The sequence below is a fragment of the Neopsephotus bourkii genome, unplaced genomic scaffold (assembly GCF_033783945.1).
Source record: "Neopsephotus bourkii isolate Nb327-2 ecotype Australia unplaced genomic scaffold, CSIRO-AGI_Nbou_v1 NB_998, whole genome shotgun sequence".
Classification (NCBI taxonomy): Eukaryota; Metazoa; Chordata; class Aves; order Psittaciformes; family Psittacidae; genus Neopsephotus; species Neopsephotus bourkii.
Window position 1 is genome coordinate 2671138 of NW_026901490.1, and position 22379 is coordinate 2693516.

The 22379-nt window shown below is 39.2% G+C and overlaps 1 protein-coding gene across 1 annotated transcript in view; it reads right to left on the reverse strand.

Moving 5' to 3' along the window:
* TDP1 (tyrosyl-DNA phosphodiesterase 1) overlaps window positions 1-15655 on the reverse strand; it is a 41837-nt gene extending 26182 nt beyond the window's left edge. Inside the window, exons 1-11 of the mRNA XM_061359951.1 lie at window positions 15071-15655; window positions 13505-13548; window positions 12768-12823; window positions 11681-11777; window positions 9556-9590; window positions 8757-8849; window positions 7005-7175; window positions 5734-5812; window positions 4146-4328; window positions 3415-3463; window positions 319-385 (exon numbers count right to left, since the gene is read on the reverse strand). Coding sequence (XP_061215935.1) covers window positions 319-385; window positions 3415-3463; window positions 4146-4328; window positions 5734-5812; window positions 7005-7175; window positions 8757-8849; window positions 9556-9590; window positions 11681-11777; window positions 12768-12823; window positions 13505-13548; window positions 15071-15611 — 1415 coding nt within the window. The 5' untranslated portion in view covers window positions 15612-15655. The remainder of the gene's footprint in view (window positions 1-318; window positions 386-3414; window positions 3464-4145; window positions 4329-5733; window positions 5813-7004; window positions 7176-8756; window positions 8850-9555; window positions 9591-11680; window positions 11778-12767; window positions 12824-13504; window positions 13549-15070) is intronic.
* Window positions 15656-22379: the final 6724 nt, after the last annotated feature.

The window sequence follows — 22379 nt, forward strand, 5'->3', positions numbered from 1 at the left end:
GTAACATTATTCCAGTTCAGAGACAGAAAGCTTAAAAGGAAGTTTACAGAATCCAAAATCTGGTAGTGCCCTCCTCCATTAGCAACAGTATCCCATCATTTTTAACAGGTAAGTAGCACATTTTGAAGATAAGCCCAGCAGACCAGGAGCAAAGGCTTTTATTTTAACAAGTTTAAGAATACAGTGCTTCTGACAAGTTCCCCTTAATTTGCTTTTAACACCTGAACACTATAGCATCCTAAGTTTAAACATACAGTCTAAGAAAAAAACCCACAATAAACAAACAAAACAACCAACAAAGAATTGAGTTCTACTTACTGAAAATAGGAATGCAACCACAGCTGTTTCTGGGCTGTCTGTATACTGTATGGAAGTGAGCCACCAGCTTCAGGAAAAAATAGAACATGTACATTTATTTTCTGAAAGACATTCTAAAACAAGCAAGAATCTTGGGGAGTAAGCTATCTGTACTATCCTCATGACCTACTTTCAGAAAATGGTTCCAATATTCCAGTAGTATAAAAAGTTATATAGTTGTTTGGGTTTGGGGTTTTTTCTGTTTGGGTTTTTTTCTCAAGCCTAAACACTAAGTAGCAGATTTACACTAGGAAGAAAGGAAACTACACATGCTATAGAACTGAGTCCTCCTAGAAGGAGTCCAGAGAAGGGCCACGAGGATGATCAGGGGACTGGAGCACCTCCCGTATGAAGACAGGCTGAGAAAGTTGGGGCTGTTCAGCCTGGAGAAGAGAAAGCTGCGTGGAGACCTCATAGCGGCCTTCCAGTATCTGAAGGGCACCTACAGGGATGCTGGGGAGGGACTCTTCATTAGGGACTGTAGGGATAGGACAAGGGGTAATGGGTTAAAACTTAAACAGGGGAAGTTTAGATTGGATAGAAGGAGGAAATTCTTTCCTGTTAGGGTGGTGAGGCACTGGAATGGGTTGCCCAGGGAGGCTGTGAATGCTCCATCTCTGGCAGTGTTCAAGACCAGGTTGGACGAAGCCTTGGGTGAGATGGCTTAGTGTGAGGTGTCCCTGCCCACTGCACGGGGGTTAGAACTAGATGATCTTAAGGTCCTTTCCAACCCTAACTGTTCTATGATTCTATGATTCTAAGATAGACATTTATGGGTAATTTTTTATGATACAACTTGATCTAAACAGATTAGAATAATTAACCATACAAGCTAGAGGGAATAAAACAAGCAACTTCCAGAAAAAGACAGACTACCAAACAACATTATTTTAAAAAGCAAGAACTTCTAATGCAATTGTATTTGTATTGATTTGGTCTCTTGCTAATGGAGGTAGTGATTTCTTGAAATGGATTTAACAAAGAAGAACCAGCAATCTTGATTACACTGAATATTAGTGTTCTGTATTAGAAACAAACTAAACGCAAAACCTACTGCATCAATCTGTCCTAGAAGACACCATAAGGACCTGTTACAAAAGGTTTACTACTCTCAGGAATTCATTACATGCAGGTGTCTATGGAGCTGGTCATTTGCACTAATACAGAATTAGGTAATCCACCAAGTTATTCCACAATATGAAAGAAACAAAATTAAGGAGCCATTGTGCAGATTGCATCCCTGACTTTCAAGAGTTATCATATTTGCTAAACAGATGGTATAGACAACAAGTATGTCAAAAGACTCTTACTTGTGTGAACCATAGATACCTAAAAACTTACTGACTGCAGTTTCTAGCTATGTCCCAGCACTGCTCAATTCAGAGATAGAGAACTTAAAGCATTGCTTTTTAGGGTGTTCAAATTAAACCAACTGTTAGAAGAGTTCAACAGGTACTCCATACTACACAGGAGCATAGCTATCCAGCTTGGAACAGCAACACGTGTATGGATTCAACAATGCCAAAGCATGACTTAATTGCTGAAGTTGAATGCACCCGAAAGAGATGATACAGAACAACTCCCTGCTCAAAGCAGGGCTGAACTGAGCACATTGCTCAATACAGTGTCCTGGCAGGTTTTGAGTATCTCCAAGGAGAGATGCAACAAACTCTGAGCAACCTGTTCCATTTAAACATCAGAAAACATTTTTGTTGTAAAGTTACACTGGAATCTCCTGTATCTCAGTTTGTGTCCATTACCTCTTGTTCTTTCACTGGTCACCACGCAAAGAATCTGCCTCTACTCTGCATCCTCCTATCAGGTACTTCACATACATTTATAACGTCTCCCAGTAAAGTTCTCTTTGTCATGCTGAGGAATTATCCAGTGCTCTTAGCCTCTTCTTGTGTGACAAATGTTCCAATCCCTTATCTTTGTGGCCTTTTGCTTGGCTCAATTCAGTATGTTCAAGTCTCTCTTGTACTGGGAAGGCAGCGGCGGGACACCAGATGCAGTCTCACCAGTGCTAAATAGAGGTCTTGCACTTGGGTCAGGGCAATCCCAAGCACAGATACAGGTTGGGTGGCGAATGGGTTCAGAGCTGCCCTGAGAAGAGGGGCTTAGGGACGTTGACTGACAAAAAGCTCAATATAAGCCAGGAGTGTGCACTCGCAGCCCAGAAAGTCTCCAAGAAAGCTAAAGAGAGACTTTACCAACAATATGTAGGGACAGGATAAGGGGGAATGTCTGAAAGACGGTAGATTTAGATCAGATATTAGGAAGAAATTCTTTACTGTGAGAATGGTGACGCTGGAACAGATTGCCCAGAGACGTTGTGGCTGCCATATCCCTGGAATTTTTCAAGGCCAGGCTGGACAGGGCTTTGAGCAACATGGTCTAGTGGAAGGGGGCTTGGAACTAGCTGACCTTTAAGGTCCCTTCCAACCCAAACCATTCTAAGATTCTACGATTGACATCAGACAGCTCCCTTATTATGCATGGGTGTAACCCATGTAAGTGCTTGCTTTTGAGAAACAGCTTCACTGCACCAGTGCACTACAGCTGCTCTCCTCCTTCAGGCTGGCTGGGGCTATGCTTTCTATACAAAATATTGACTTCATGAGCACAAACATGGGAAGACTGAACAGAACAATTGCATGTTACAATATTAACAAAGTGACTAACAGTAGAGAAACATTTTCCACTGCGTCTGATGTGTAGGATGAAACTGCAAAGAAGAGACAAGGAAAACATGGCACACTCAAACCTGAACTTTCTGTCAAAACAGAAGTATGACTGTAGTTAGAACATGGAGAATGAGCTCTTTTTTTCTATACAGTGACATATGAACATGGCTGTACAGCAAACATTACGTATCAATGCCCACAAAGCTTTTTCAGTTCAATCAAAATAAGAGATCTGGAGTCAGAGCCCCATTAAGACTAAGAAAAAGATTCAACTGCCATCTATTTCATCAAGCTGTCATTTTGCTGAGAACTTCAGGTTCATTCAACATCACAGAAATGATTTTGCAGAACGTTATGGCCACTTGCTTACCAGGATAGCCTTCCAGACTTTGCCTCACATTGTTCACAGTAGGATAAACCTTCATGAGGAGGAAGAAAAAAAAGCAGCTTTAGTAACAGCTCTAAAGACACAAGCTGCCAATTTTCAAACAAAAACCACCTTAAAAGAAAACTTGAGACCAAAACCTTATAAGCTTTATTTTTCAGAACGAATAAAAATAATTGCAACTTAAAACTAGTTGTGTACCACTAACAAGAAGTCTTTAATATTTTAACTCTCCCGCAGAGCTTACCAAAATTAGCTAGCAAGACTCAAACAGTCCTGCTTCAACCCCTTCCATAGTGGTCAACATTGTTTTGAGATTTTAGACTCCTAGCTCAAATGTTTGACAATATTTTCTCCTTGATTTAACAAGCTCTTGTTCCTCCTCTGAACTGTGCTAATAACCAAATAACCAGGTTAAAAAATAATTTGGTTTAGGTATTAATCACTCAGGGTTCAGTTACGTCTCAGTAGCAGAAACAGCTGCATCTACAAAACTCAGACAAGCTATGTAATAAGAGTATCATTTTGATTATATATGCTCTAATGTCACACAGATGGAAAACACAGTATATTTTATACTACAAGTGGCATCCTTATGATTTCAGAATGAAAACTACATTAATGTCTTCCAAAAGTTAAAAGCAAGCCAGTGACTAAGACTTAAACAACAAATGAACAAATGTTAAATAAAGGTCACTAGCACCTAAAAGACATACCAAATAAACCGGAACATCACATCTAAGACTCATCACACTTCTGCCTGCAGCCACCAGGCTCTCCTGGAACTCCGAGCATAGCCATTTGGACCCATCAGCTCCCATTGAACCAATGCTTGAGAACTGTCCAACAACAGGCCAGGATTCCTGTGCTGGTACTGACAAAGCATGCTCTTTCAAAAGCTAATGATGGAAATTAAAACATTGTTAAAACTTCAACAGGCAAAGAATACTTTAATTAGTGGTTTAATATCACTTGTTATTTAATCCTCTATTAAATCATCTATAATTCCCTCCTGACAGAGATTAACATTCACACTATCATTTTAACTTTGCAGTAAAAAGTCAAGCTGTCCAAATAAACCCCACTGTTCCTTCAAGAGAAGATCAAACATCACAAGTTTTATCCAAAAGGCACCAAAGCCAGCCATTACATGATGGCTAAAAAGAATGCTAGCAGCTCTTCCTAAAAACATCAAACATCAGCTTTAGAAGCCACAATAAATTAAACAATCTTTTTATAATTGGTGGCTGCTGGCCATAAAATTCCTCTCATATCCTAAAGCCCCAGCTACAATAGAAGCCTGCATCAAGAGGGGAAAAAAGAACAATTTAAGAGAAAATTAAAATAATGCTTTTAGAGGAGTTTATTAGCTGTGAACGTAATTCAAAGTCACATTAAAACCAGATGGATATAGACACATATCAGATGTACCTTTCCTGCCCCCCTCTAGAGAGAGCACATAATTAAATGGCTTCAGTCATCAGTGTAGCATTACCAGGTCCATCTGCATTGTCACTAAAATAATCTTTTTATCTCAAAAACATTTGCCTTTACAAGCTTTTTCTGTTTTGTTTTCAGTCTTACTAGGCAAAAATATGTTGGCATGCTCTCTCCAAGTTTAGCCAGCCTGGTTTTCTCTCTTCCCCATTTCAAACCTAGTTTAAAGCTCTTTCAATGAGCTCTGCTCACTCCTGTGCAAAGACCCTTTTTCTCCCATCTGAGACAGGTGTACCCCATCTGTTATCAGCAGGCCTGCTGTCATAATCAAACAAGCCCCAATTTAGAAGCATAGAACAAAACTTAAAACCTGACTGAACTGATGACATGTGCAAACTGGCTTTTAATTTGATGGCTTTTTGCCAGGTCATTAGGGAAGAAGGAACTGTAATAGTCCTTAACATTTAAGAAAATAAGCCTTTTTCCTATGTGCAGGCAAGTCTATATCAACATATCTTTCTTCAGCAAGTGCCTTTGAAGGCAACTATATTTGGTTCCCAGTCACAGAAGACTGGATTTTGATAGTGTCACACTTGTTAGAAACACCAAGAGCAGGTAGGAAGTCATCTGAGTGATGGCGACTCCTCAGATACCTACAAGTACAGGACAATTCAGACCACAAGTTGACCATGGTAATACTGCCCAGGAATATTATGTGGAAAGTCTACACCGTCATAAGTTGTAAGCTTATGTTAACGCTCAAACTGTAAATGATCACAGCTGGAAAAATTGGAAGGAACTATAGAATGCTCTCCAAAATTGCATTTACAGTTAAAATATTAGCAAAAAAGGTTACAGTTTTGGTACCTTTCTCAGCCTAAGATGACCCCACTTTTCTTTATCACTACCTTGATATCGTCCAGGGGTAGAACCAAGCAGATATACTCTAGAAACAAAAAGAAAAAAAACAAAACCAAAACACCACAACACCAGGTTATTTGCAGTTCTGGAGTATTCTGGTTTGTAAAGCACTTAAGGTATTCAAGTGAAACCTATCAGCAATGTTGAATATACACAGGCAACCAGAAATGTTTAGTCTTTCACACTTAAGATTTACAGTATAACAAAAAGTGGATTTGTTACAGCCAATCTATTGCTACATCCAAATCAGCAGATTTAGGTATAAGTTTTCATTTGGGCACCTAATAATTCAGATGCAAAGTACAGCTTTTTTAACTGCCTTCCTAATAATGTTTTAGTAACCTGCTTGACTTGGCCCTGAAAACAGAGGATAGACCTGCAGAGTCACAAAAATGCAGACGCTTTAAGAAGCTTTCCTTACTGCATCTCATCAGCTCTATCCACAAATTATGTCCCCTGCATATTTTATATGGCAAGGAACTGATCCTTAACCCAGGAAGTGACTCTTCCCTAACCCACATATAAACTCACATCAGCTAGGTCTCAGTCAACCTGTGCAAGTTCATGCAGTGACAGCATGAATAAGAACAGCAGCTCAGGCTGTTAGCTCACCCAACCATAGGGTACATGCTTTTTTACCCCCTCCAATCTTGTAAGACTCCATATCAAGAAAGGCACTTTTTTTACTCTATAAACTAGATCAGGTGTCAGTCTTTTTCCACCACAGTTTATGACCATTTTCAGTTGATTTTCCAACTAATTTTTGCCAGCTTATAAAACTATTAAGCAACCAAGAAGATTTACACTTTCTGAAGTAAATACAACATTTCTGTAGAAATGCAAGATTTATCTATTAGAGAAAATAATTAATGATGCTTAATTTACAAGTAATACGGCAATGTGATACTAAGAAGACTGTTTCAGGACAAAGTATATTATTATTTAACGTAACATTTCCTACCAGACATTTCATGCCTGTAACAGGCAAAGTTATATATATGTATGTGTGCGTGTGCACTTTCAGCTACCTTGCTGAGACACCTCTTTTTATTCCTTTAAAATGTATGCTTAGAAAACAAGTGCAGCAATTCAACATAATCTGCATGACATAGCTACAAAAAGCTTTCAATATTAGATCATGTTTGAACATTTAAGTCTGAAACAGAGTAAGCTGTTAAAAATAGCATGCAAGTTATCAAAAGCATAAGCTAACATACCTTGTCTCTGATAAATCATGTTCTTGAATCAGATCTATCCATTCTTTGAGTGTAGGAGAATTGTAAGCCATCAAGTAACTTATCAGGTCAGATTTAAAATTAGTTCTAGATTCACCAGCAGAACCACTTGTTCCCTGAGGTAGCCTTGGATATAAAGGGCTTAACCATATTCTAAAAACAAAGCCACAAAAACAAAGGATACCACACTAAAACACGGTTTTAGTAGGGTCATTGAAGAATATTTGAAGGTCCTAAATGAATACTAGAGAGATCTATTACGACAGTAACTACAAAGCAACTTGTTTTTAGAGTTGTCAAGTCTTACACTCAGCATCATAAAACTAATACTTTCAAACAAAATCAACAATCTCAACACATTTATCCATGCATATAATTACAGCTGTCAGCACTGATAAAAAGCTCAGGCTTAGATTTACCAACCAGTAGTCCTTTCACCAAGATTTTCTATATGATTAGAACACTGCAAGTTCTGCATAGCTTAAACAGCAGCTCACAGTGATAACCTGCCTCTCAAAAAGATCCCATCTCAGTAAAATATGGTGGGATAAATTGGTAAAATACACAGGGGAAAGCATATAGCATTCCTTTCCAGTCACACATTATTGAGGCCATGGAAACCAAAGGTTCCACATTGCCAGCTTTACAATGTGTTGACACTATCCTTTGTAATTCAGAAGCCTGTAAAACAGAGAAGCCAGTGAGCCATCATATTGGTAATACTGCATGTGTATTAACAGGCACTGTGTCAAAGCTAAAGGGAAAAACGTTTTCATGTTTGACAAGTAGGACAACTTGTTAAGCATCCAAATAGATTTTTTTTCATGCCTGCTTGCCTTTCTGAAAAGCTAACAACTGAAAGACACTAAAGGCATCCCTAAGTAAAAGATTTAAAGACAAAAATCAGTGGTTATAATTTTGCCACTCAAACTCCTATGAGAGCTTGCTGCAGGCAAGTAAAAAGCCTCAAAATTTTGCTACATTTAATGGCAGTAAAAATGGATGTCAAGGCAACAGTAACTTCTGAAAAGCTATTTTCAGTTAGTTTAATGGAGTAATCTTATACCATGAGTTACTGTGGAGATTAACAAAAAAAAGTTTCTGTAAAAACAGCCAACAAAACAGGTTGATGGGCACTGTATCAACATGTCCCTTGGTCCTATTTTTGTGCTCTAAGCAAAACTATATCCCAAGCTGGCTGCTAAGTTTAAAAGCTTCTACCAAATAAAAGCAGGAAGAAAATTCCTTCCAAAGAAAGTGTACTATATGAACAGGAACCAGTGGTGCCCACCATTTATCAGGTTACATTCGAGATACAGCCACAGCAAACATCTGTACACTCGCATTACTCTTGCTGTATTAAGGTAATTTTTAAGTAGCTGCTTCAGATTTGGATAAAGAATAATTTACAGCTAGGCGGTTTTGTTCATAAAGAGACAGCATTGCGTAATAAAGGATCTTAAATCAGGTAGCAGCCTGGTCAGGACAATTTTGTTTACAGCAGAAAGCAAGGAGAGTTGAGGCTCAGACAGCTACCACCAGTCTGGTTTTTGTGTTTGGTTTGTTTTTTTTTTCTTTTGGCAGGATAATGATTCTGTGATTCTATGATAGCTCTATTTTAGGAGTGTAAAACTTGTAGCACTAGGATCATCTGACCTGGTGTCCAGTCTCCAGCAGCAGATACCTACAGAAACCATTAAAGTAAGCATTCACCTGTCAGAGATTGCTGCTTACCCCTGAGTTTTCTGATGCCAGTCTTCAGCAATAAGATTAGATGTATGTATCACAACTCTAAGACCTTCTTCATATAACAACAACATCATTTTCCTTTAAAGAAAAAAAATACATAGAAAACTGTCACAGAATTAACAATCTATGAAAATGCCCCAAGATAATTATTTTAAAAACATAGTGCAAACACTCAGACTTCAATCCATGTGCATGCCAAGCTCATATGGCAGGCAGACTATCCACAGTACAGCTTAACGTCTCATGCAACTGATTCCCCAAAGCAAAAGATGAATACTTGCAGAACACTTTCTGTATTTGCCATGTTCTTCAGATAAAATTATTCCTTTGCAGAAAGTTAAAAAAAAATAAAAAAAAAATAAATAAGGAAGACTAAAAGGCCCTCGCTTACAGCTGATTTTATTAGAACCTAATTCTTTTCTCAAACTCCCAACTTCTACTTTAAAGGAACGTATGTACATAACTAACCACTGGGATGGCAAAAAAAGCTATTTATCTAACATAAACTCTGAAATTTCTATGAAACTCAGTTTTATAGCTTGAAAATAAATTGCACATAAATGAAGTAGATACACAGAGGACATGAAAGATACTATTTTAAAGTTTCATGAATATGTACTAGGCCTTAAGACTAAGCTTATATGTTTATAAACAGTAATAAAGTATTTATAGGATAGGAACATAGATTAAGACATTAGTTATTGGTCCAGTCACAATAATTGCATGTACCAACTCTGTGGGCATCTTTAGAAGTGGAGATTTCTGTATCATGTCTGTTACTTACGTATGGTGAGTTCCAAATGCAATATCCAGTTTGGCCTATAAAAATAAAAAAGCTGATCATTGTAAATTCCTATTGTGCATTCCTCCGTGAAAGAATGTTAAAGGAGAGGTGCTGCTTCATTTTGTTTCATTTCACTGCTCTCTAGTGGACAGATCACAAAATACATATTTTTCCCCCTAACACCTTTAAATATACTCTAATTTCTAGAAGCTGTCTTTAAATGGCAATGCAACTCTAGTGGAACTGCTCCAGCACAACTTCTGGTCTCTTACAAGCAGTATGTTTGCAAACAGTCAGCTTTGCTGGTTCCTGTCCAACATAGTGTCCAGCAGGAACTTCAGCAATATGCCCTTGCCTCAAAGATGACCAACAATGTCCTGGGCTGCATTACGAGCACTATCAGCAGTTCAAGGAAGGTGAACCTGCCTCTATATTCAGCATTGGTGAGGCCACACGTGCAGTACTGGGTCCATCTCTGGACTCTCCACTAAAGAAAAAACATGGCCACACTGCAGAAAGTGTTAAGTACCTTAAGTGTATAAATACCTAAAGGGAAGGTACAAAGAAGAGGGAGCCAGATTCTTTTCAGTGGTGCCCAGTGACAGGACCAGAGACAACAGGCATAAACACAGGAAATCACCTCTAAACATCAAGATAAACTTTTACTGTGAGGGTGACTGGTCACCTGCATGGGTTGCCCAGAGAGGTTATTGAGTCTCCATCCTTATGGATATTCAAGGCATATCTAGATACTGTCCTGGACAACTGGATCTATGTGACCCTGCTTGAGCAGAAGAGTTGGACGAGTTGACCTCCAACTTCCCTTCCAACCTCAACTATCCTGCAACTCTAAAGCACAGATGACTGTTACAAGCAGCTTAACGGCTAACATGGCAAAAAAAACAAAACCAGACAATTTTTTTTACTTTTTAATCAGCACTTTGTTTTTAAAGAGTATTTACAGCACAGTTTCTAGGTAAAGAATGAAACATAAATTACAGGTGTTAAGAAGGTACTTTTAGCCAGTGATGGTTAGCGTGAGTGTGGAGGATAATAAGACTAAAATACTTACATTTCATTTTGGGTTACCAACATAATGGAATACATGTAGACTACCAGAAGAATCTGAAGCAGAATACTTAGATAAGAAAACCATCACAAACGCCATTTTTCCCTGCTACTTGCTACTAAATACACTGACAAGCTTATCATATGGGGCATACCACGTTCAAATTCTTGTCGTGCGAAAAGGAAACATTATATGCAAAAACATGAACTTATTGTTCACACATTTGAAATCTTAATCCAAAATCATTGCTACTCCACAACATAGAGCAATCACCTGACTAGTCTAGCACACAGCAGCCCAGAAATCCTGGCCCTGAAAACTCACTATATTTGGCATCAATACAGTGATCTCTGTGAAGCTTAGTTACAGGACTGCCTGAGAAGGAAGGAAAGAAGAAAATCCCAAGATCATTCTCCTTATAACAAAGAATAAGATATCCTCATAATCAATAATATACTCCACCCAACAAAATCCTGAAATGCTGGCAAGAAGCCATAACCACAACCCTCCTCAAGGCCAAAGCCAGTAACTTCATGACTTGGGGACAGTGAAAGTATAAGCATAATATCAGAGAAAGTGCTCCATGCCAGGAAGTGTGCTGATAGCAATTTTAACAGTATTATGGAAATTACTTGCAATAGCATTTCTTTTGTGAGTGACATTTGGACAGTAACAGCTCTTTCATGAGATTTAAGATTACAGTTAACACTAGGCCTAAGTTCCACACTTCATACAAAAAAGTGCTTCCTTTTCAGAGATTACAAGAATTTGAGTGTAGCATGTTAGTGAAGAATGTTTGCAGCTCTTCTCTGTGAACTTCGTAACATTTTTGTAGGCAGCTGTTCTGTGTAAGCCTTCTGTGGGTGACGGTCTACCATAATCATGTAAGACCAGGATCATGGTTACCATGCTCCTATGGTCCTAGTAAGTATACTTCTTAAAGCATAATAATAAATTCTTGATTTCCCATATAAGGTGTGTCTCTCCATCCATTACAAGATTTAATTGCAATAGAAGGCTTAATTTCAACAAAAGGATGATACTATTGTCAATTACCTGACAAAAGCTGATGTTCTCGTAAGGGCGTGCTTGTGCAAGCAATTCAGCTTTAGATTCTCTCTTTTCACCATGAACTATCAATAATGGCTTCTTCCTTAAATAAAAGCAGATTACTGTTAACATGTCAACTAGTAAGCAGCCTAAGCCTCTCCATGTAGCTATGACTTCCAGCCTCTAAATCTGATAGCGCAGCACAAAGGAAAGAAAAAAACAACACCCCCCCCAAAAAAAAACAACCAAACAACAAACACCTATGTGCCTTATTAACTCAAGAAGCAGTAACTACAATAGAACCTCTAAGAGAAAGACAGTAGAAAACTTGGCGGGTGGACGGGACGACAAAACCCTCTTGTCTGTGTAACTGGAAACAGACAAAACTCTTGGAAATACTGACATACACAATGTGTAACTAGAACAATTTAATCACTGTCACCTTACAGAGAAAATGGGAAGAATGGGAGGGAAAAGGAGGGGGCTAACTCTATTCTGGCAGCACTTTCATGTTCACTTCCTAATACTCCGGTTCTACTGCATTTCTAGTAAAATGCGAGTAAAGGAGAGAAAACCGTATGTCCTACACTCACTTCATCTGCTGCAGGTTCCAACTGTCAGCAAGCAAACATAATTGCTTTCATGACCAATATTCAGCAACTCCAACCATACCTACCCATGACATTATCCTGATCATTTCTGCACAGCTTTCTTGTGCTCCTTCTACATTCTCTCCCTTCTCTTGCATTACCTTGCTCTTGGCTCCATAAAGTGTATAGCAGAAAGCTGCTTGCTCTGTCTTTATAGGTAATCTACAGCATTGCCATCGTAGCCCACAATAGGGCCTCCTAAATGTTAATTAATAAAAATCAGAAGCCAGCCACAGTGAACTCTGACCATTATCAGTCTTGAAAAAAGGCAAGAAATCTATTAGAGAACTATGACCATGAAATAAGCACACAAGGAAAATCAAGAGTCTACACATACACAATTTGCAACTGCAAATGAGTATTTATCCTTCACTTATGATGAACAGACTACATTAACAGAATGTTTTGGGAAGTATATTTTCATCTTTGTAAAATAAACATACCTGAATTCAGGTGGATACTGTCTTACAAGCCAGGCCACATCTATGCAGTAGTTAAACTTGATCATAAGAAAAAGAAAACAGATTCATTACAAAGAAAAAGCTTACTTTGTCAGAACAATTAACTATAGCAAAAAGCCTCCCTACTTAAAAGTCATCACTCAATATCACTTACATCATGCACAGCATGTTCTAAAGCCACCTTAATTTTCCATGCTTTCTTCCATATCTCAACTCAAGAATGAATTTAAGTATTAGTGTTGATAAAATTTCGCATGCAGAGAAAAAAAGAACCACACATAATGCAAAAGCTTTGGGTCAAGAACTGTTCCTTTGCCATGTGCTTATTCCATGAATGGTAGTAAAACCTGGTATAAAATAAAAATATTCCTAGATTACAAGGTTTAAAAAAAAAACAAAACAAAAAAGCCCAAACAAACAAAAAAAAAAACCACAAACAAAAAAACCCCCATTCACCTGCACATAAATACACATTTTCAGTTGCACATTCCCCAAAATCTGGAGAGAAAGCACTCTTACAATTGTCTGAATTCTGTGCAGAGCATGGGATGATTTTTGTATTTCAATAAACTGTTGTACAGTTGAAAACACAGAATTTCCTCTCTATTTTAAAAGAGGTTCCTTGCTAATAACTACAAAGCACAAACATGGATTATCAGTTTTACTGTCAATAAAGTGAAATCAGCTAGTGAAATCAATCTGGCAATCAGGAAACTCACCTGAGCAGAAGAAACCAGAGTCCCAAAAAGAGGAGACAAGATATCTATTAAAAATATCAAAATATAATTCAGTAAAATAGGTTCAAGTAAACATTTTGCATATTGAACAGTTTTGCAAATTACCACAAGTGCCAGATTGTTGACAGACTAGGTGAAGTCTTAACAGAGACATTCACAATTAAGTTTATTGCTCGGGAATATTCAAGTCACTGATTCTCCTGTGAAAACCTTTATTGTTTTCTGTTTATAGAAAGCATTAAACCTATGAAAAGTACAAACCAAACTTAAACTCATTAGGAGAAAGACCAAGATCATACAGAGAAAGGAACACCAAACTACTCTCTCCCCTACAGAGATGGCTTGAAGTGCGTAAAAGCAGTAAGAGCATAGTTAATGCTTAAAGACTTGTCGCAGACTGATTGTAGGATGTGTACCCTTAGCTCATCCATGGTAACACAAAACTAATCTGACTGAGGATTTATAACCTCAATAACTGAAGCACAGCAGCAACTTGAAAACATCACCTACGAACACCTTATGGGATAGACAAATGACTTCATGCCCTGTATCTACAGAAATCTGGTTTTGCAGGTTAAACAAAAACACCCTCAACCCTCCATGAGCTCAACTAATCACCTATCAGGACACCTACTCCTAAAACAGGCCAAAAGCCACAATATATTCACAAAGCAGATAGACATACAGCAGAAAAGCAACTGAGATCTGACATCAGGATGAAATCAATAATCAACATTCATAGGGAACACATGATCTTGAGGAAAAGCTACAACCTAATTGTACAGGTCTTCATTCAGTCATCGTCCTTCAAAGGACTAGAAAATTTTTCTGCCTCATTTTACTGTATTTCTGTGCATAAATCTCTTATGAATGCTTGTTTCTGATTCTGTCTTGTGATGTATGGCATTTCATTTCTGAATGAGGGGAAGTTTACAAGTGCACAGAGCTGCTGCCCCTTACATCAAGCTACAACTGCACAGCATTCCAGAAACATCAGTATTGTACACCAAAGACTTCACTCCATCATGACTTACACTCCTAATTGAATTGAAATGATCCCATGAATCCCAGGGGCAGGACTTCTGAAATACTACTTTGTATGGCATCAAGTAATAGTATATTACTAAGTCCAAACCCTTAAGCAGCTTGAAGGCAAGTGCAAACAGCGCCTCAGGGACAATACTTAGGCATTCAAGAAAATCACCCCTTTTAGATCCACAAAGGCAAGCAGTTTTTCCTGGAGTAGCTCACAAGGAAAGCAGCAGTAAGCAGCACCATATTATTTGCCTTGAGTAAATGCATATTAGATTTGTGCAGTGTAACTCAGAAGTCACAACAAAAACAGCATAAGCAAATTAATGCTTTATACACTACTTCTAAAAGAAAGGCAAAGATAACAACCAATTTCTATAACTTGGACATTAATGATACGGAGCCTCAGCCACACCAAGGAATATATGCATTTAAAAATACCCTTAAAGTAAAAAAAAGCATTTGCTTCCAAACAGGTGTCCCAAAAGCCCACTTATGTAGAACCCACTTATTCACCTTTTACATGCAGGGCTCCAGAATTATAGCTCTGGTGAATTCCTCTGACTTTAGTGAGAAAAAACCTGAAAGGGTTCCCTCCATTCAACAAATCCCAGGTATCTTGGGTTTCACTGGGTGCTTCATAATAATCCTCTGCTTTCTGATCCTCTGACAGTTCATCATCTTTGCAAAGTTTCAGAGGATGTTTTGGTGCATCAGTTTTTTCTTCTTTCACTTGTTCTTTGTGGGCATGCTTTTCCTGATCTTCAGGCTCTTCATCACTACTAGAAAGACACCAGCCTGAGCCTTCTTGGCTAGTTCTCTGTTTTCCTGCTGGAGGTGCTTCTGCAGAACAGCTTTTATCACTGAACTTCAGGGGAGAAGCTTTTCTCTTGTGAGCAGCTTTCCTTGCTTCAGAGCACGGATACTGTGGTCCACTTGAGTCATGTGCAGCATCCAATACTGAAGATGTAGACGGCTTTTCACTGTCAGAATTTTCCTCAGTACTTTCATCACTGCTAGATACTGTCCATTTTCCATGTGCACCTTCCTGAAGCATGTTCCTAGGGGTTAAAAAACAAAAAACACCATCAAACAAAAACTGTGTGGTTTTGCTATGCTCAGGTCTGTTTCACTTATTACTGAGGAACTGTGCTTTTTGTATATGGCAGAATCTTCATGTGATCTCTGACGCGGGAAACTTACAGTGCACAAGGCTTATTTGTTCCTTACTTGTGTAGAGGAAACAAAGAAACATGCGCAGCGGGAGCAATCATCAAGTGGGAAGCAGCTAATGTAGAAACCCGCACATGGAAAACGGGCTGGATAGGGGCACGTACAGGAAAGCATTTCGAGAGAACAATTTACAAGATGCAGGTATTTCTCACACCGACCCTAAAGCTCGAGGCGGGCGGGAGGTCCAGCGCGCTCTGCTGAGGAGACACAAGGGCCCGAGTTAAGGTCGCTCTTTCCGACTACCCCTGCGGGACAGTGGTCTGGGCCCGCAGCCCCTCACAAGGTCCTCTGCCGCGCCACTCCCCTGCTCCTAAGGCGTAAACGGCCCGGGCGCCGCCGCTCCGAACGCCGAGGGCCGCATGGACGGGACCACTGCTCTCGCCGGCCTCAACACCGCCCCGCAAAGTCAGAACCTGCAGCCAGGGAGAGCAGCGAGACCAGCAGCTGACACTGCCCTGCCCGCCGGCGGCCGCCACCGGCTGAGGGAAAGCGAAGCAGCGCTCTAGCCACAGCACCAAGGGCCGCTTCCGTCCAGCAGCAGAGACCTGGCGAGCCCCAAGGCTCAGCTGAGCCACCAGCGCCCCACCCGGCCCGCAGCTCACCTCTTATCGGAGCCTCCTCCAACGCGCTCCAAGCCCGGAAGGGAGAAAGCCCGAATCCCGCCTTCACCCCGCGGAGCCCCATCCCTCTCCTCCTCCCGAGCCAATGGCGCGCGTTTGATTTTAGCCAATCACCGCCCACGCTGAGCTTGGGAGTTGCGGCGGCTCACGAGCTGCTAGGCAGCGTGGGGCGACTGCGGCGCCCCTCCTCTTAGCGCAGCGGAGCCGGTGAGGGGCCTGAGGGGCGGCGGGTGTGACTCGTGGGGCCCGGTGGGGCTTGAAGGGCTCTTCCGGGCTTCCAGTCGTCAGCGGGTGTCTCAGACGGTTGTGGTATCCTTCTTAATGCTGCTATGCCGGCAAAACAGTCATCTCTTAGTGACCTGAATTAATCTAATAAATTGATATTTGACCGTAATATTAGTTTAGGGCAGGTGCAGTATCTGCATAGTTGGTCATTCAGCTCGGTGTTAATTACTGTGTCTGAAGTGTCCCGCTAATGTGACCTCAAGAAGGAAGTGGAGGAAAACAGGTGTAAAATTAATCCAAGTAAGAGTATGAAGTACATCAAGGCTTCTCTACCCACCAAAATTAGCTGTTTTAGCATTTGCTTCTCATTCCTATAATTTATTACAAGCCAGTGACTGCAGTTAACAAATAATGTCTCATACCAGTATGCAATAAAATGGGCAAGCTTCCCCAAGGAACACATCCATGAAATTTACGCTTGTTTGTGGAATTGTATTAGTTCTCTTTGCAAAGTTGCTCTTAATGCTTCTTCCTGAAACAACCTGTGGATATACTCTTCAGTACTACGAGATTAATGTATTATTATAACCGTTGCTGAAGGTCTTCTGTGGGAAAACCTTTTAGGAACGTTGCATGGTTTGTATGTGCATAATCTCGTCTAATATAGGCTCTGGGAACGCTGTTTGTTTTCTAACAGTACTTCAGAAAATTTAATGGCTTCTGACTATATTTACATTCCAGTCTCACAGGTCCTGTCTCTGTAGAGACTTAACTGAGAATTAAAGATGCCTGGCATCTTCCAAGGGAAAAAAAATAAAAATCAAGGTCTTGCAGAAACAAATTTAATATCATTTTGTTTTAGAAATCTGTACCATATATTCTAAGTCTGCAAAATTCTTTCTCATAATAAGCACATAAAATGTAGAAGTAGGACAATTTTATTTTAACTTAAACATTTAAAAATTAAAATTAAGTGGACTCAGACTATTTTCAGGTACTACAACAGAGTAGATATACAGAGCTCTGACAGAGATGCAACTAATCTTCAGTAGTTTTGTTTTTTTTTAATCTAGTATAGTTTATTCAGCAAGTGCCTGTTTTAGTTTTTCAGTTATTCAAAGTAAATGTACAGTTATTCAAAGTAAACCAACATTCGGTTGGATTTATTGTTCTTTAATGCAACTCTCTTTCTTTCTGTAGGTTTTTCAAGCGTGTGACAAAGATAACAAAGGCTGTTTAATCAGAGAGGACTTGAAAGGTATTGTAGTAATGTTTTTTTTGGTTAAAAACACTTAAAGGTGTACACATTTTTTCATTTATGTTCTCAAGATCCAGCTTATATAGATATCTTGCTGTCATTAACTGTGTACTGACTGATCCATACTAATTGGAGTGGATTACTGTAGGTTTGGCAAACAGAAATAACTACAGATTCCTGGAGTTATTCATTTCAAAAGAAAGTAATCAAACCCTTAACTTTCCTGTGATGAGCAGAAGGATGCATTGTATTTCATATGTGATGTATTTCGTGATGTATTTCATACAAGATGTATGAAATAAGTGACTGACTGAGCTTGTTATTGATCAGTTCTTGCTTTCTATTAGTGGTACACGCCACTTATTTACTCAGTGGTGTCAGGAGATTTGAAACTACTGCATGTTCTAGTATTAAATGTTTGTTCTCAAAAATTTAGCCATTTTTGGTTTCAAGTAACAGTTGGGCATTTTCAGTCTTTAATTCTCTAATAAAAATCTATAGCTGTATGAAAAGCTTAACAAAAGAAAGGTTTGTTGAGAGAACTAATATGTTGCATACTCACAAGAAAATACAGGATAAATTGTATGGCTTCATGTAATTCTGGAAGTTACATTTCTACTCTAGTACTCCAAGTGATGGAGTATGAAGAACATGAAAGGTTTCAGAGTAAATACAGCTCGATCCGAATTTGACTTTCTCATGGCATGTCAACACCATCTTACAAGTTTGACCAACTTACTAAAAAGTGTATCTAGCGTTGATACTATGATTCATCTTCTCCAGTTTGAGCAATCTCCTTCCCCAAAGACCACTTATGACTACTTTTTTTATTTTCTTTTTTTTACTTAAATCCTTATTTTAGGAAAATAGTCTTAAAGGTCATAAACAAAATTTTGTTTATGATCATTTAAAGTAAAAACCACAGAAATGCTTTATTAAAATGTGAATATAGTCATCTCTGAGCCACTTCAGCTGTGGGTAAACATTTTCTCAATGAACTCGCACCAGGTCTAAAAATAATTTAGACTTCTGAAATGTCTTAACTGCTGAATTATGAATCTGAAAAATGCTCATCTTCCCCTTATCTATCTTCTCCTGTCTATTTTTACCTTCATGAAAAAAAAAAAAAAAACAGCTGTTCTGTTAAATTCCCTGAATGTTTCTTCCAGTAGGAGTACTCAAGACATGCTTAAGGCATTCAAACAAGAGCAGGTTCTGTGCATAAGTCACTGATGGCTCTTTTTGGAAAGACAGTTGAAGTGGAGGACTCCTGGGAAGAAAGGAGGTACAGGTTTAGTTATTTCTTCCTGAAAATGTGCCAAGTCACATCTTCTGTGTCTCTAGGCAGTGCTGTGACCACCTGGCTGTGGACCATCTTCTCTGTGCAGCTGCACAAAATTTAATTAAAAAGGTTTGTTCCAGGACTGATTCTGTGTCTAGGTTTTGATAGCTTCTTAAGTGGACCCAATTCCAACAGCTGTTGCTCTTTGCCCAATGACTATTGTTTGTGAACATCCCTTGGTAGACAGATACTTTTCTTTATGCCTTTAACTAACATCTGTTAGCTATGGTTTATGGCACAGCCATGACTTTTTTCTTTTTTTCTTTTTTTTTTTTTTTTTTTTTTTGCTGATGGCTAGGCCTTTTAAGTGTTCCTTTCAATGTCTGGGTAGATTTTTAGTAGAGACTATAGTAAATGCTCTTGTATTTCTTTGAAGCCAGTGGAACAGCCATGGCAAGGAGACTATTTTCAAGAGCTTTTCTCAGAAATAGGGAATGGTGTGCACACATTACTTAAGTTTCCTCAACTCCGCTATATACTTTTTTTTTTCAGTATCCAACAATTACTTAGCATCATCAACTGCAATCAAGCATGTTTAGTTAATTGTTGCTATATCTTCTTGGGGGGGGGGGGGCATGCTTTCATTTATTCTCAATTAAAGGTAATACTAAGTCTACCCACTAGATGTCACTGACGAACTCTTTACTGGAGAAGCGACCTGAGCACTTCCTTACTCGCTTTTTCAAAATAATCTGTTATAGCAATTCGATTTTATTTTTTTTAAATATTACTTTTATGTGGTTATTCATAAAGATTCTGAACTTATTACTGTTTAAAATTAAATTTTCTGAGACAAGTAGCTGGGAAAACTTGAAAGTAGAGACCAAGCAGATTGTTGAACTGATACTGTACCTATATTTAAGATATTTATTAGCATATAAAAATAATAATTTATTGGAACTAGCAGCATTGTGCGAATCGTGTCTGTGGGGTAACATTCTTTTCCTCTGGAATTTTGGTTTAGTGATCCTCTTTTCCCCAAAATTATTTGAACTGATCTAAAACAATCTCATGTTTCAACAGCCGTTCAGCTAGCACGTTCAGGTGTTAAATGCTTGTGATGAAAAGGGTACTGCGGGAATAGCAGTCATTAGAATATGTCATTTCCCCATCTGAAGTTTCATTCCTGCTACTGTTGCATTTAGATCTAACTAAAAACACTCTCTGCACGGTGCTTAGGAGGCCAACCTCCTCAAAACGTCCAGTGTTTTCCCTGACCCAACTCTGTACCTTCATATCAGGACACCAGTAGGATGACATCTATTGTTGAACAAGATGCCAACAGCATCCAGAGTACAGAAGAGCTGTCTGAGCTCAGGGCTGCTTACAACTTCCACCTGCTCTTCTGGCACATCCTATCAAAGCTTTCTGAAAAGGACTCCCTAGTCTGTTTGTATGCCTGGCGCAGTCTATGTGGAAGGTGTTTCAGGCCAAATGGAACATGCAGTCTTAGGTTATCTGGTCATGGCATATTTGGCTTGTCTGTTTTCCAGAACAGAGTGTCCATAGGTTGCGCTAGAAGCTGCGGATGTATGATCTCCTCTCATGTGAGTTGTCCCAGGGCTGCAACTGTGTGCAGTTTTGTATTCTAATATAAATGCGAGAGTTTGGACTCATGAGCAGCCCATCATGCTAAAAAGCAGTGCAAATGTAGCCCAGAGTGGACCTCTGCTTTCTTAGCTATACGGTCCCTTTCTGGTCCTTGCATTGTTCAAATGTTTCCAGTGATCTCTTGGCCACCTCCAAATTCAGTTTCTGTTTTCATCATGTCATGTAGCTTTTTGCTTTTCTACTATTAATGAAACTTAGTAACATACTAGTAATAGTGGCAATTACTGAATCTTGGTAACACGATAATCAATATGTGTGACTCCTGTGTTCCTATCAGATAAAATTGTGAGGTAAGATGCAATGGAAATACAGTAAAGGAGATACACAGTAGATGAAGTGAGGCAGTAATGAGTTGGTTTCAGGATAGTTGTAGAAGCTGTATGATGCAAACAGATTTTTGCATTTCCTTCTAGTTTTTTATTCTCTACTTTTTCTATTAAAGTTTTTATTTTAGACAGGTTTACCAAACAAATTTTGATCAAGCAAGGCTTCAAGAAGTAGTTGGTCTCCAATATTGAAAGTTCTTTTGTTGTTTAAAGGAAATAACAAATCTGGGGGCCGGTGCTCCAAAAATTAATTTTGAATATTACTGTTCTTTTGGGTGTAGTTGACCTCCAATCTGGATAGAGTTAAGCATGTTTGTTTAAGCATACTTAGTTTAAGATTTTGATATTGGTTAGGATTCTATTAGGACTATATATATACTGAGTTTACTGGATGAAAAAGAGTTGGTTTTATTTTAATTAGAATAAAATAGTTCCTTACTTAAATGCTATAGATTATGCTGTTGTGTAGTATGTATTATTATGAGAATATCATATTATGAGTAGTGAAATCTCGTACTATTGCTATAAGATGGAAACTCTGCAGGAGCTCAGATTTACCACTTCTGCAGAAAACATCTGTGGTATATCTTCTGTGTTCCAGGTGCAGATGGATTCAGTAATCTCTCCTACACCCTTTCATAAAAATTTAAAAAATCTGAAGCCTAGACTCCCAGGAGTTTTGAAGAACTGGATGTACATTAATAATAATGTATGCAGTGATATGAGGTTGAACAAGGCTCAGTGCTGAGTTCTGCACTAGGGTCACAGCAACCCCATGCTATTCTACAGGTGGGGGAAAAGTGGCTGGAAAACTGCTTGGTGGAAAAGGACCTGGGGGGGTGTTGGTCAAGAGCTGTCTAAATGTGAGCCAGCTTGTGCCCAGGTGGCCAAGAAGGACAACGGCATCCTGGCCTGTATCAGAAATAGTGTGACCAGCAGGGCCAAGGAAGTGATCATCGCCCTGTACTTATCACTGGTGAGGCTGCACCTCAAATACTCTGTTCAGTTCTGGGCCTCTCACTGCAAGAGAGAGATTGAGGTGCTGGAGCAGGTCCAGAGAAGGGCAGCAAAGCTGGCTTTTCTAAAAGTCTTCTAAGGAGTGGCTCAGGGAACTGGGGTTGTTTAGCCTGGAGAAAAGGAGGCTGGTGGGAAACCTTACTGCTCTCTACAAATTTCTGAAAGGAGGTGGTATCAAGGTGAGTCTCAGTCG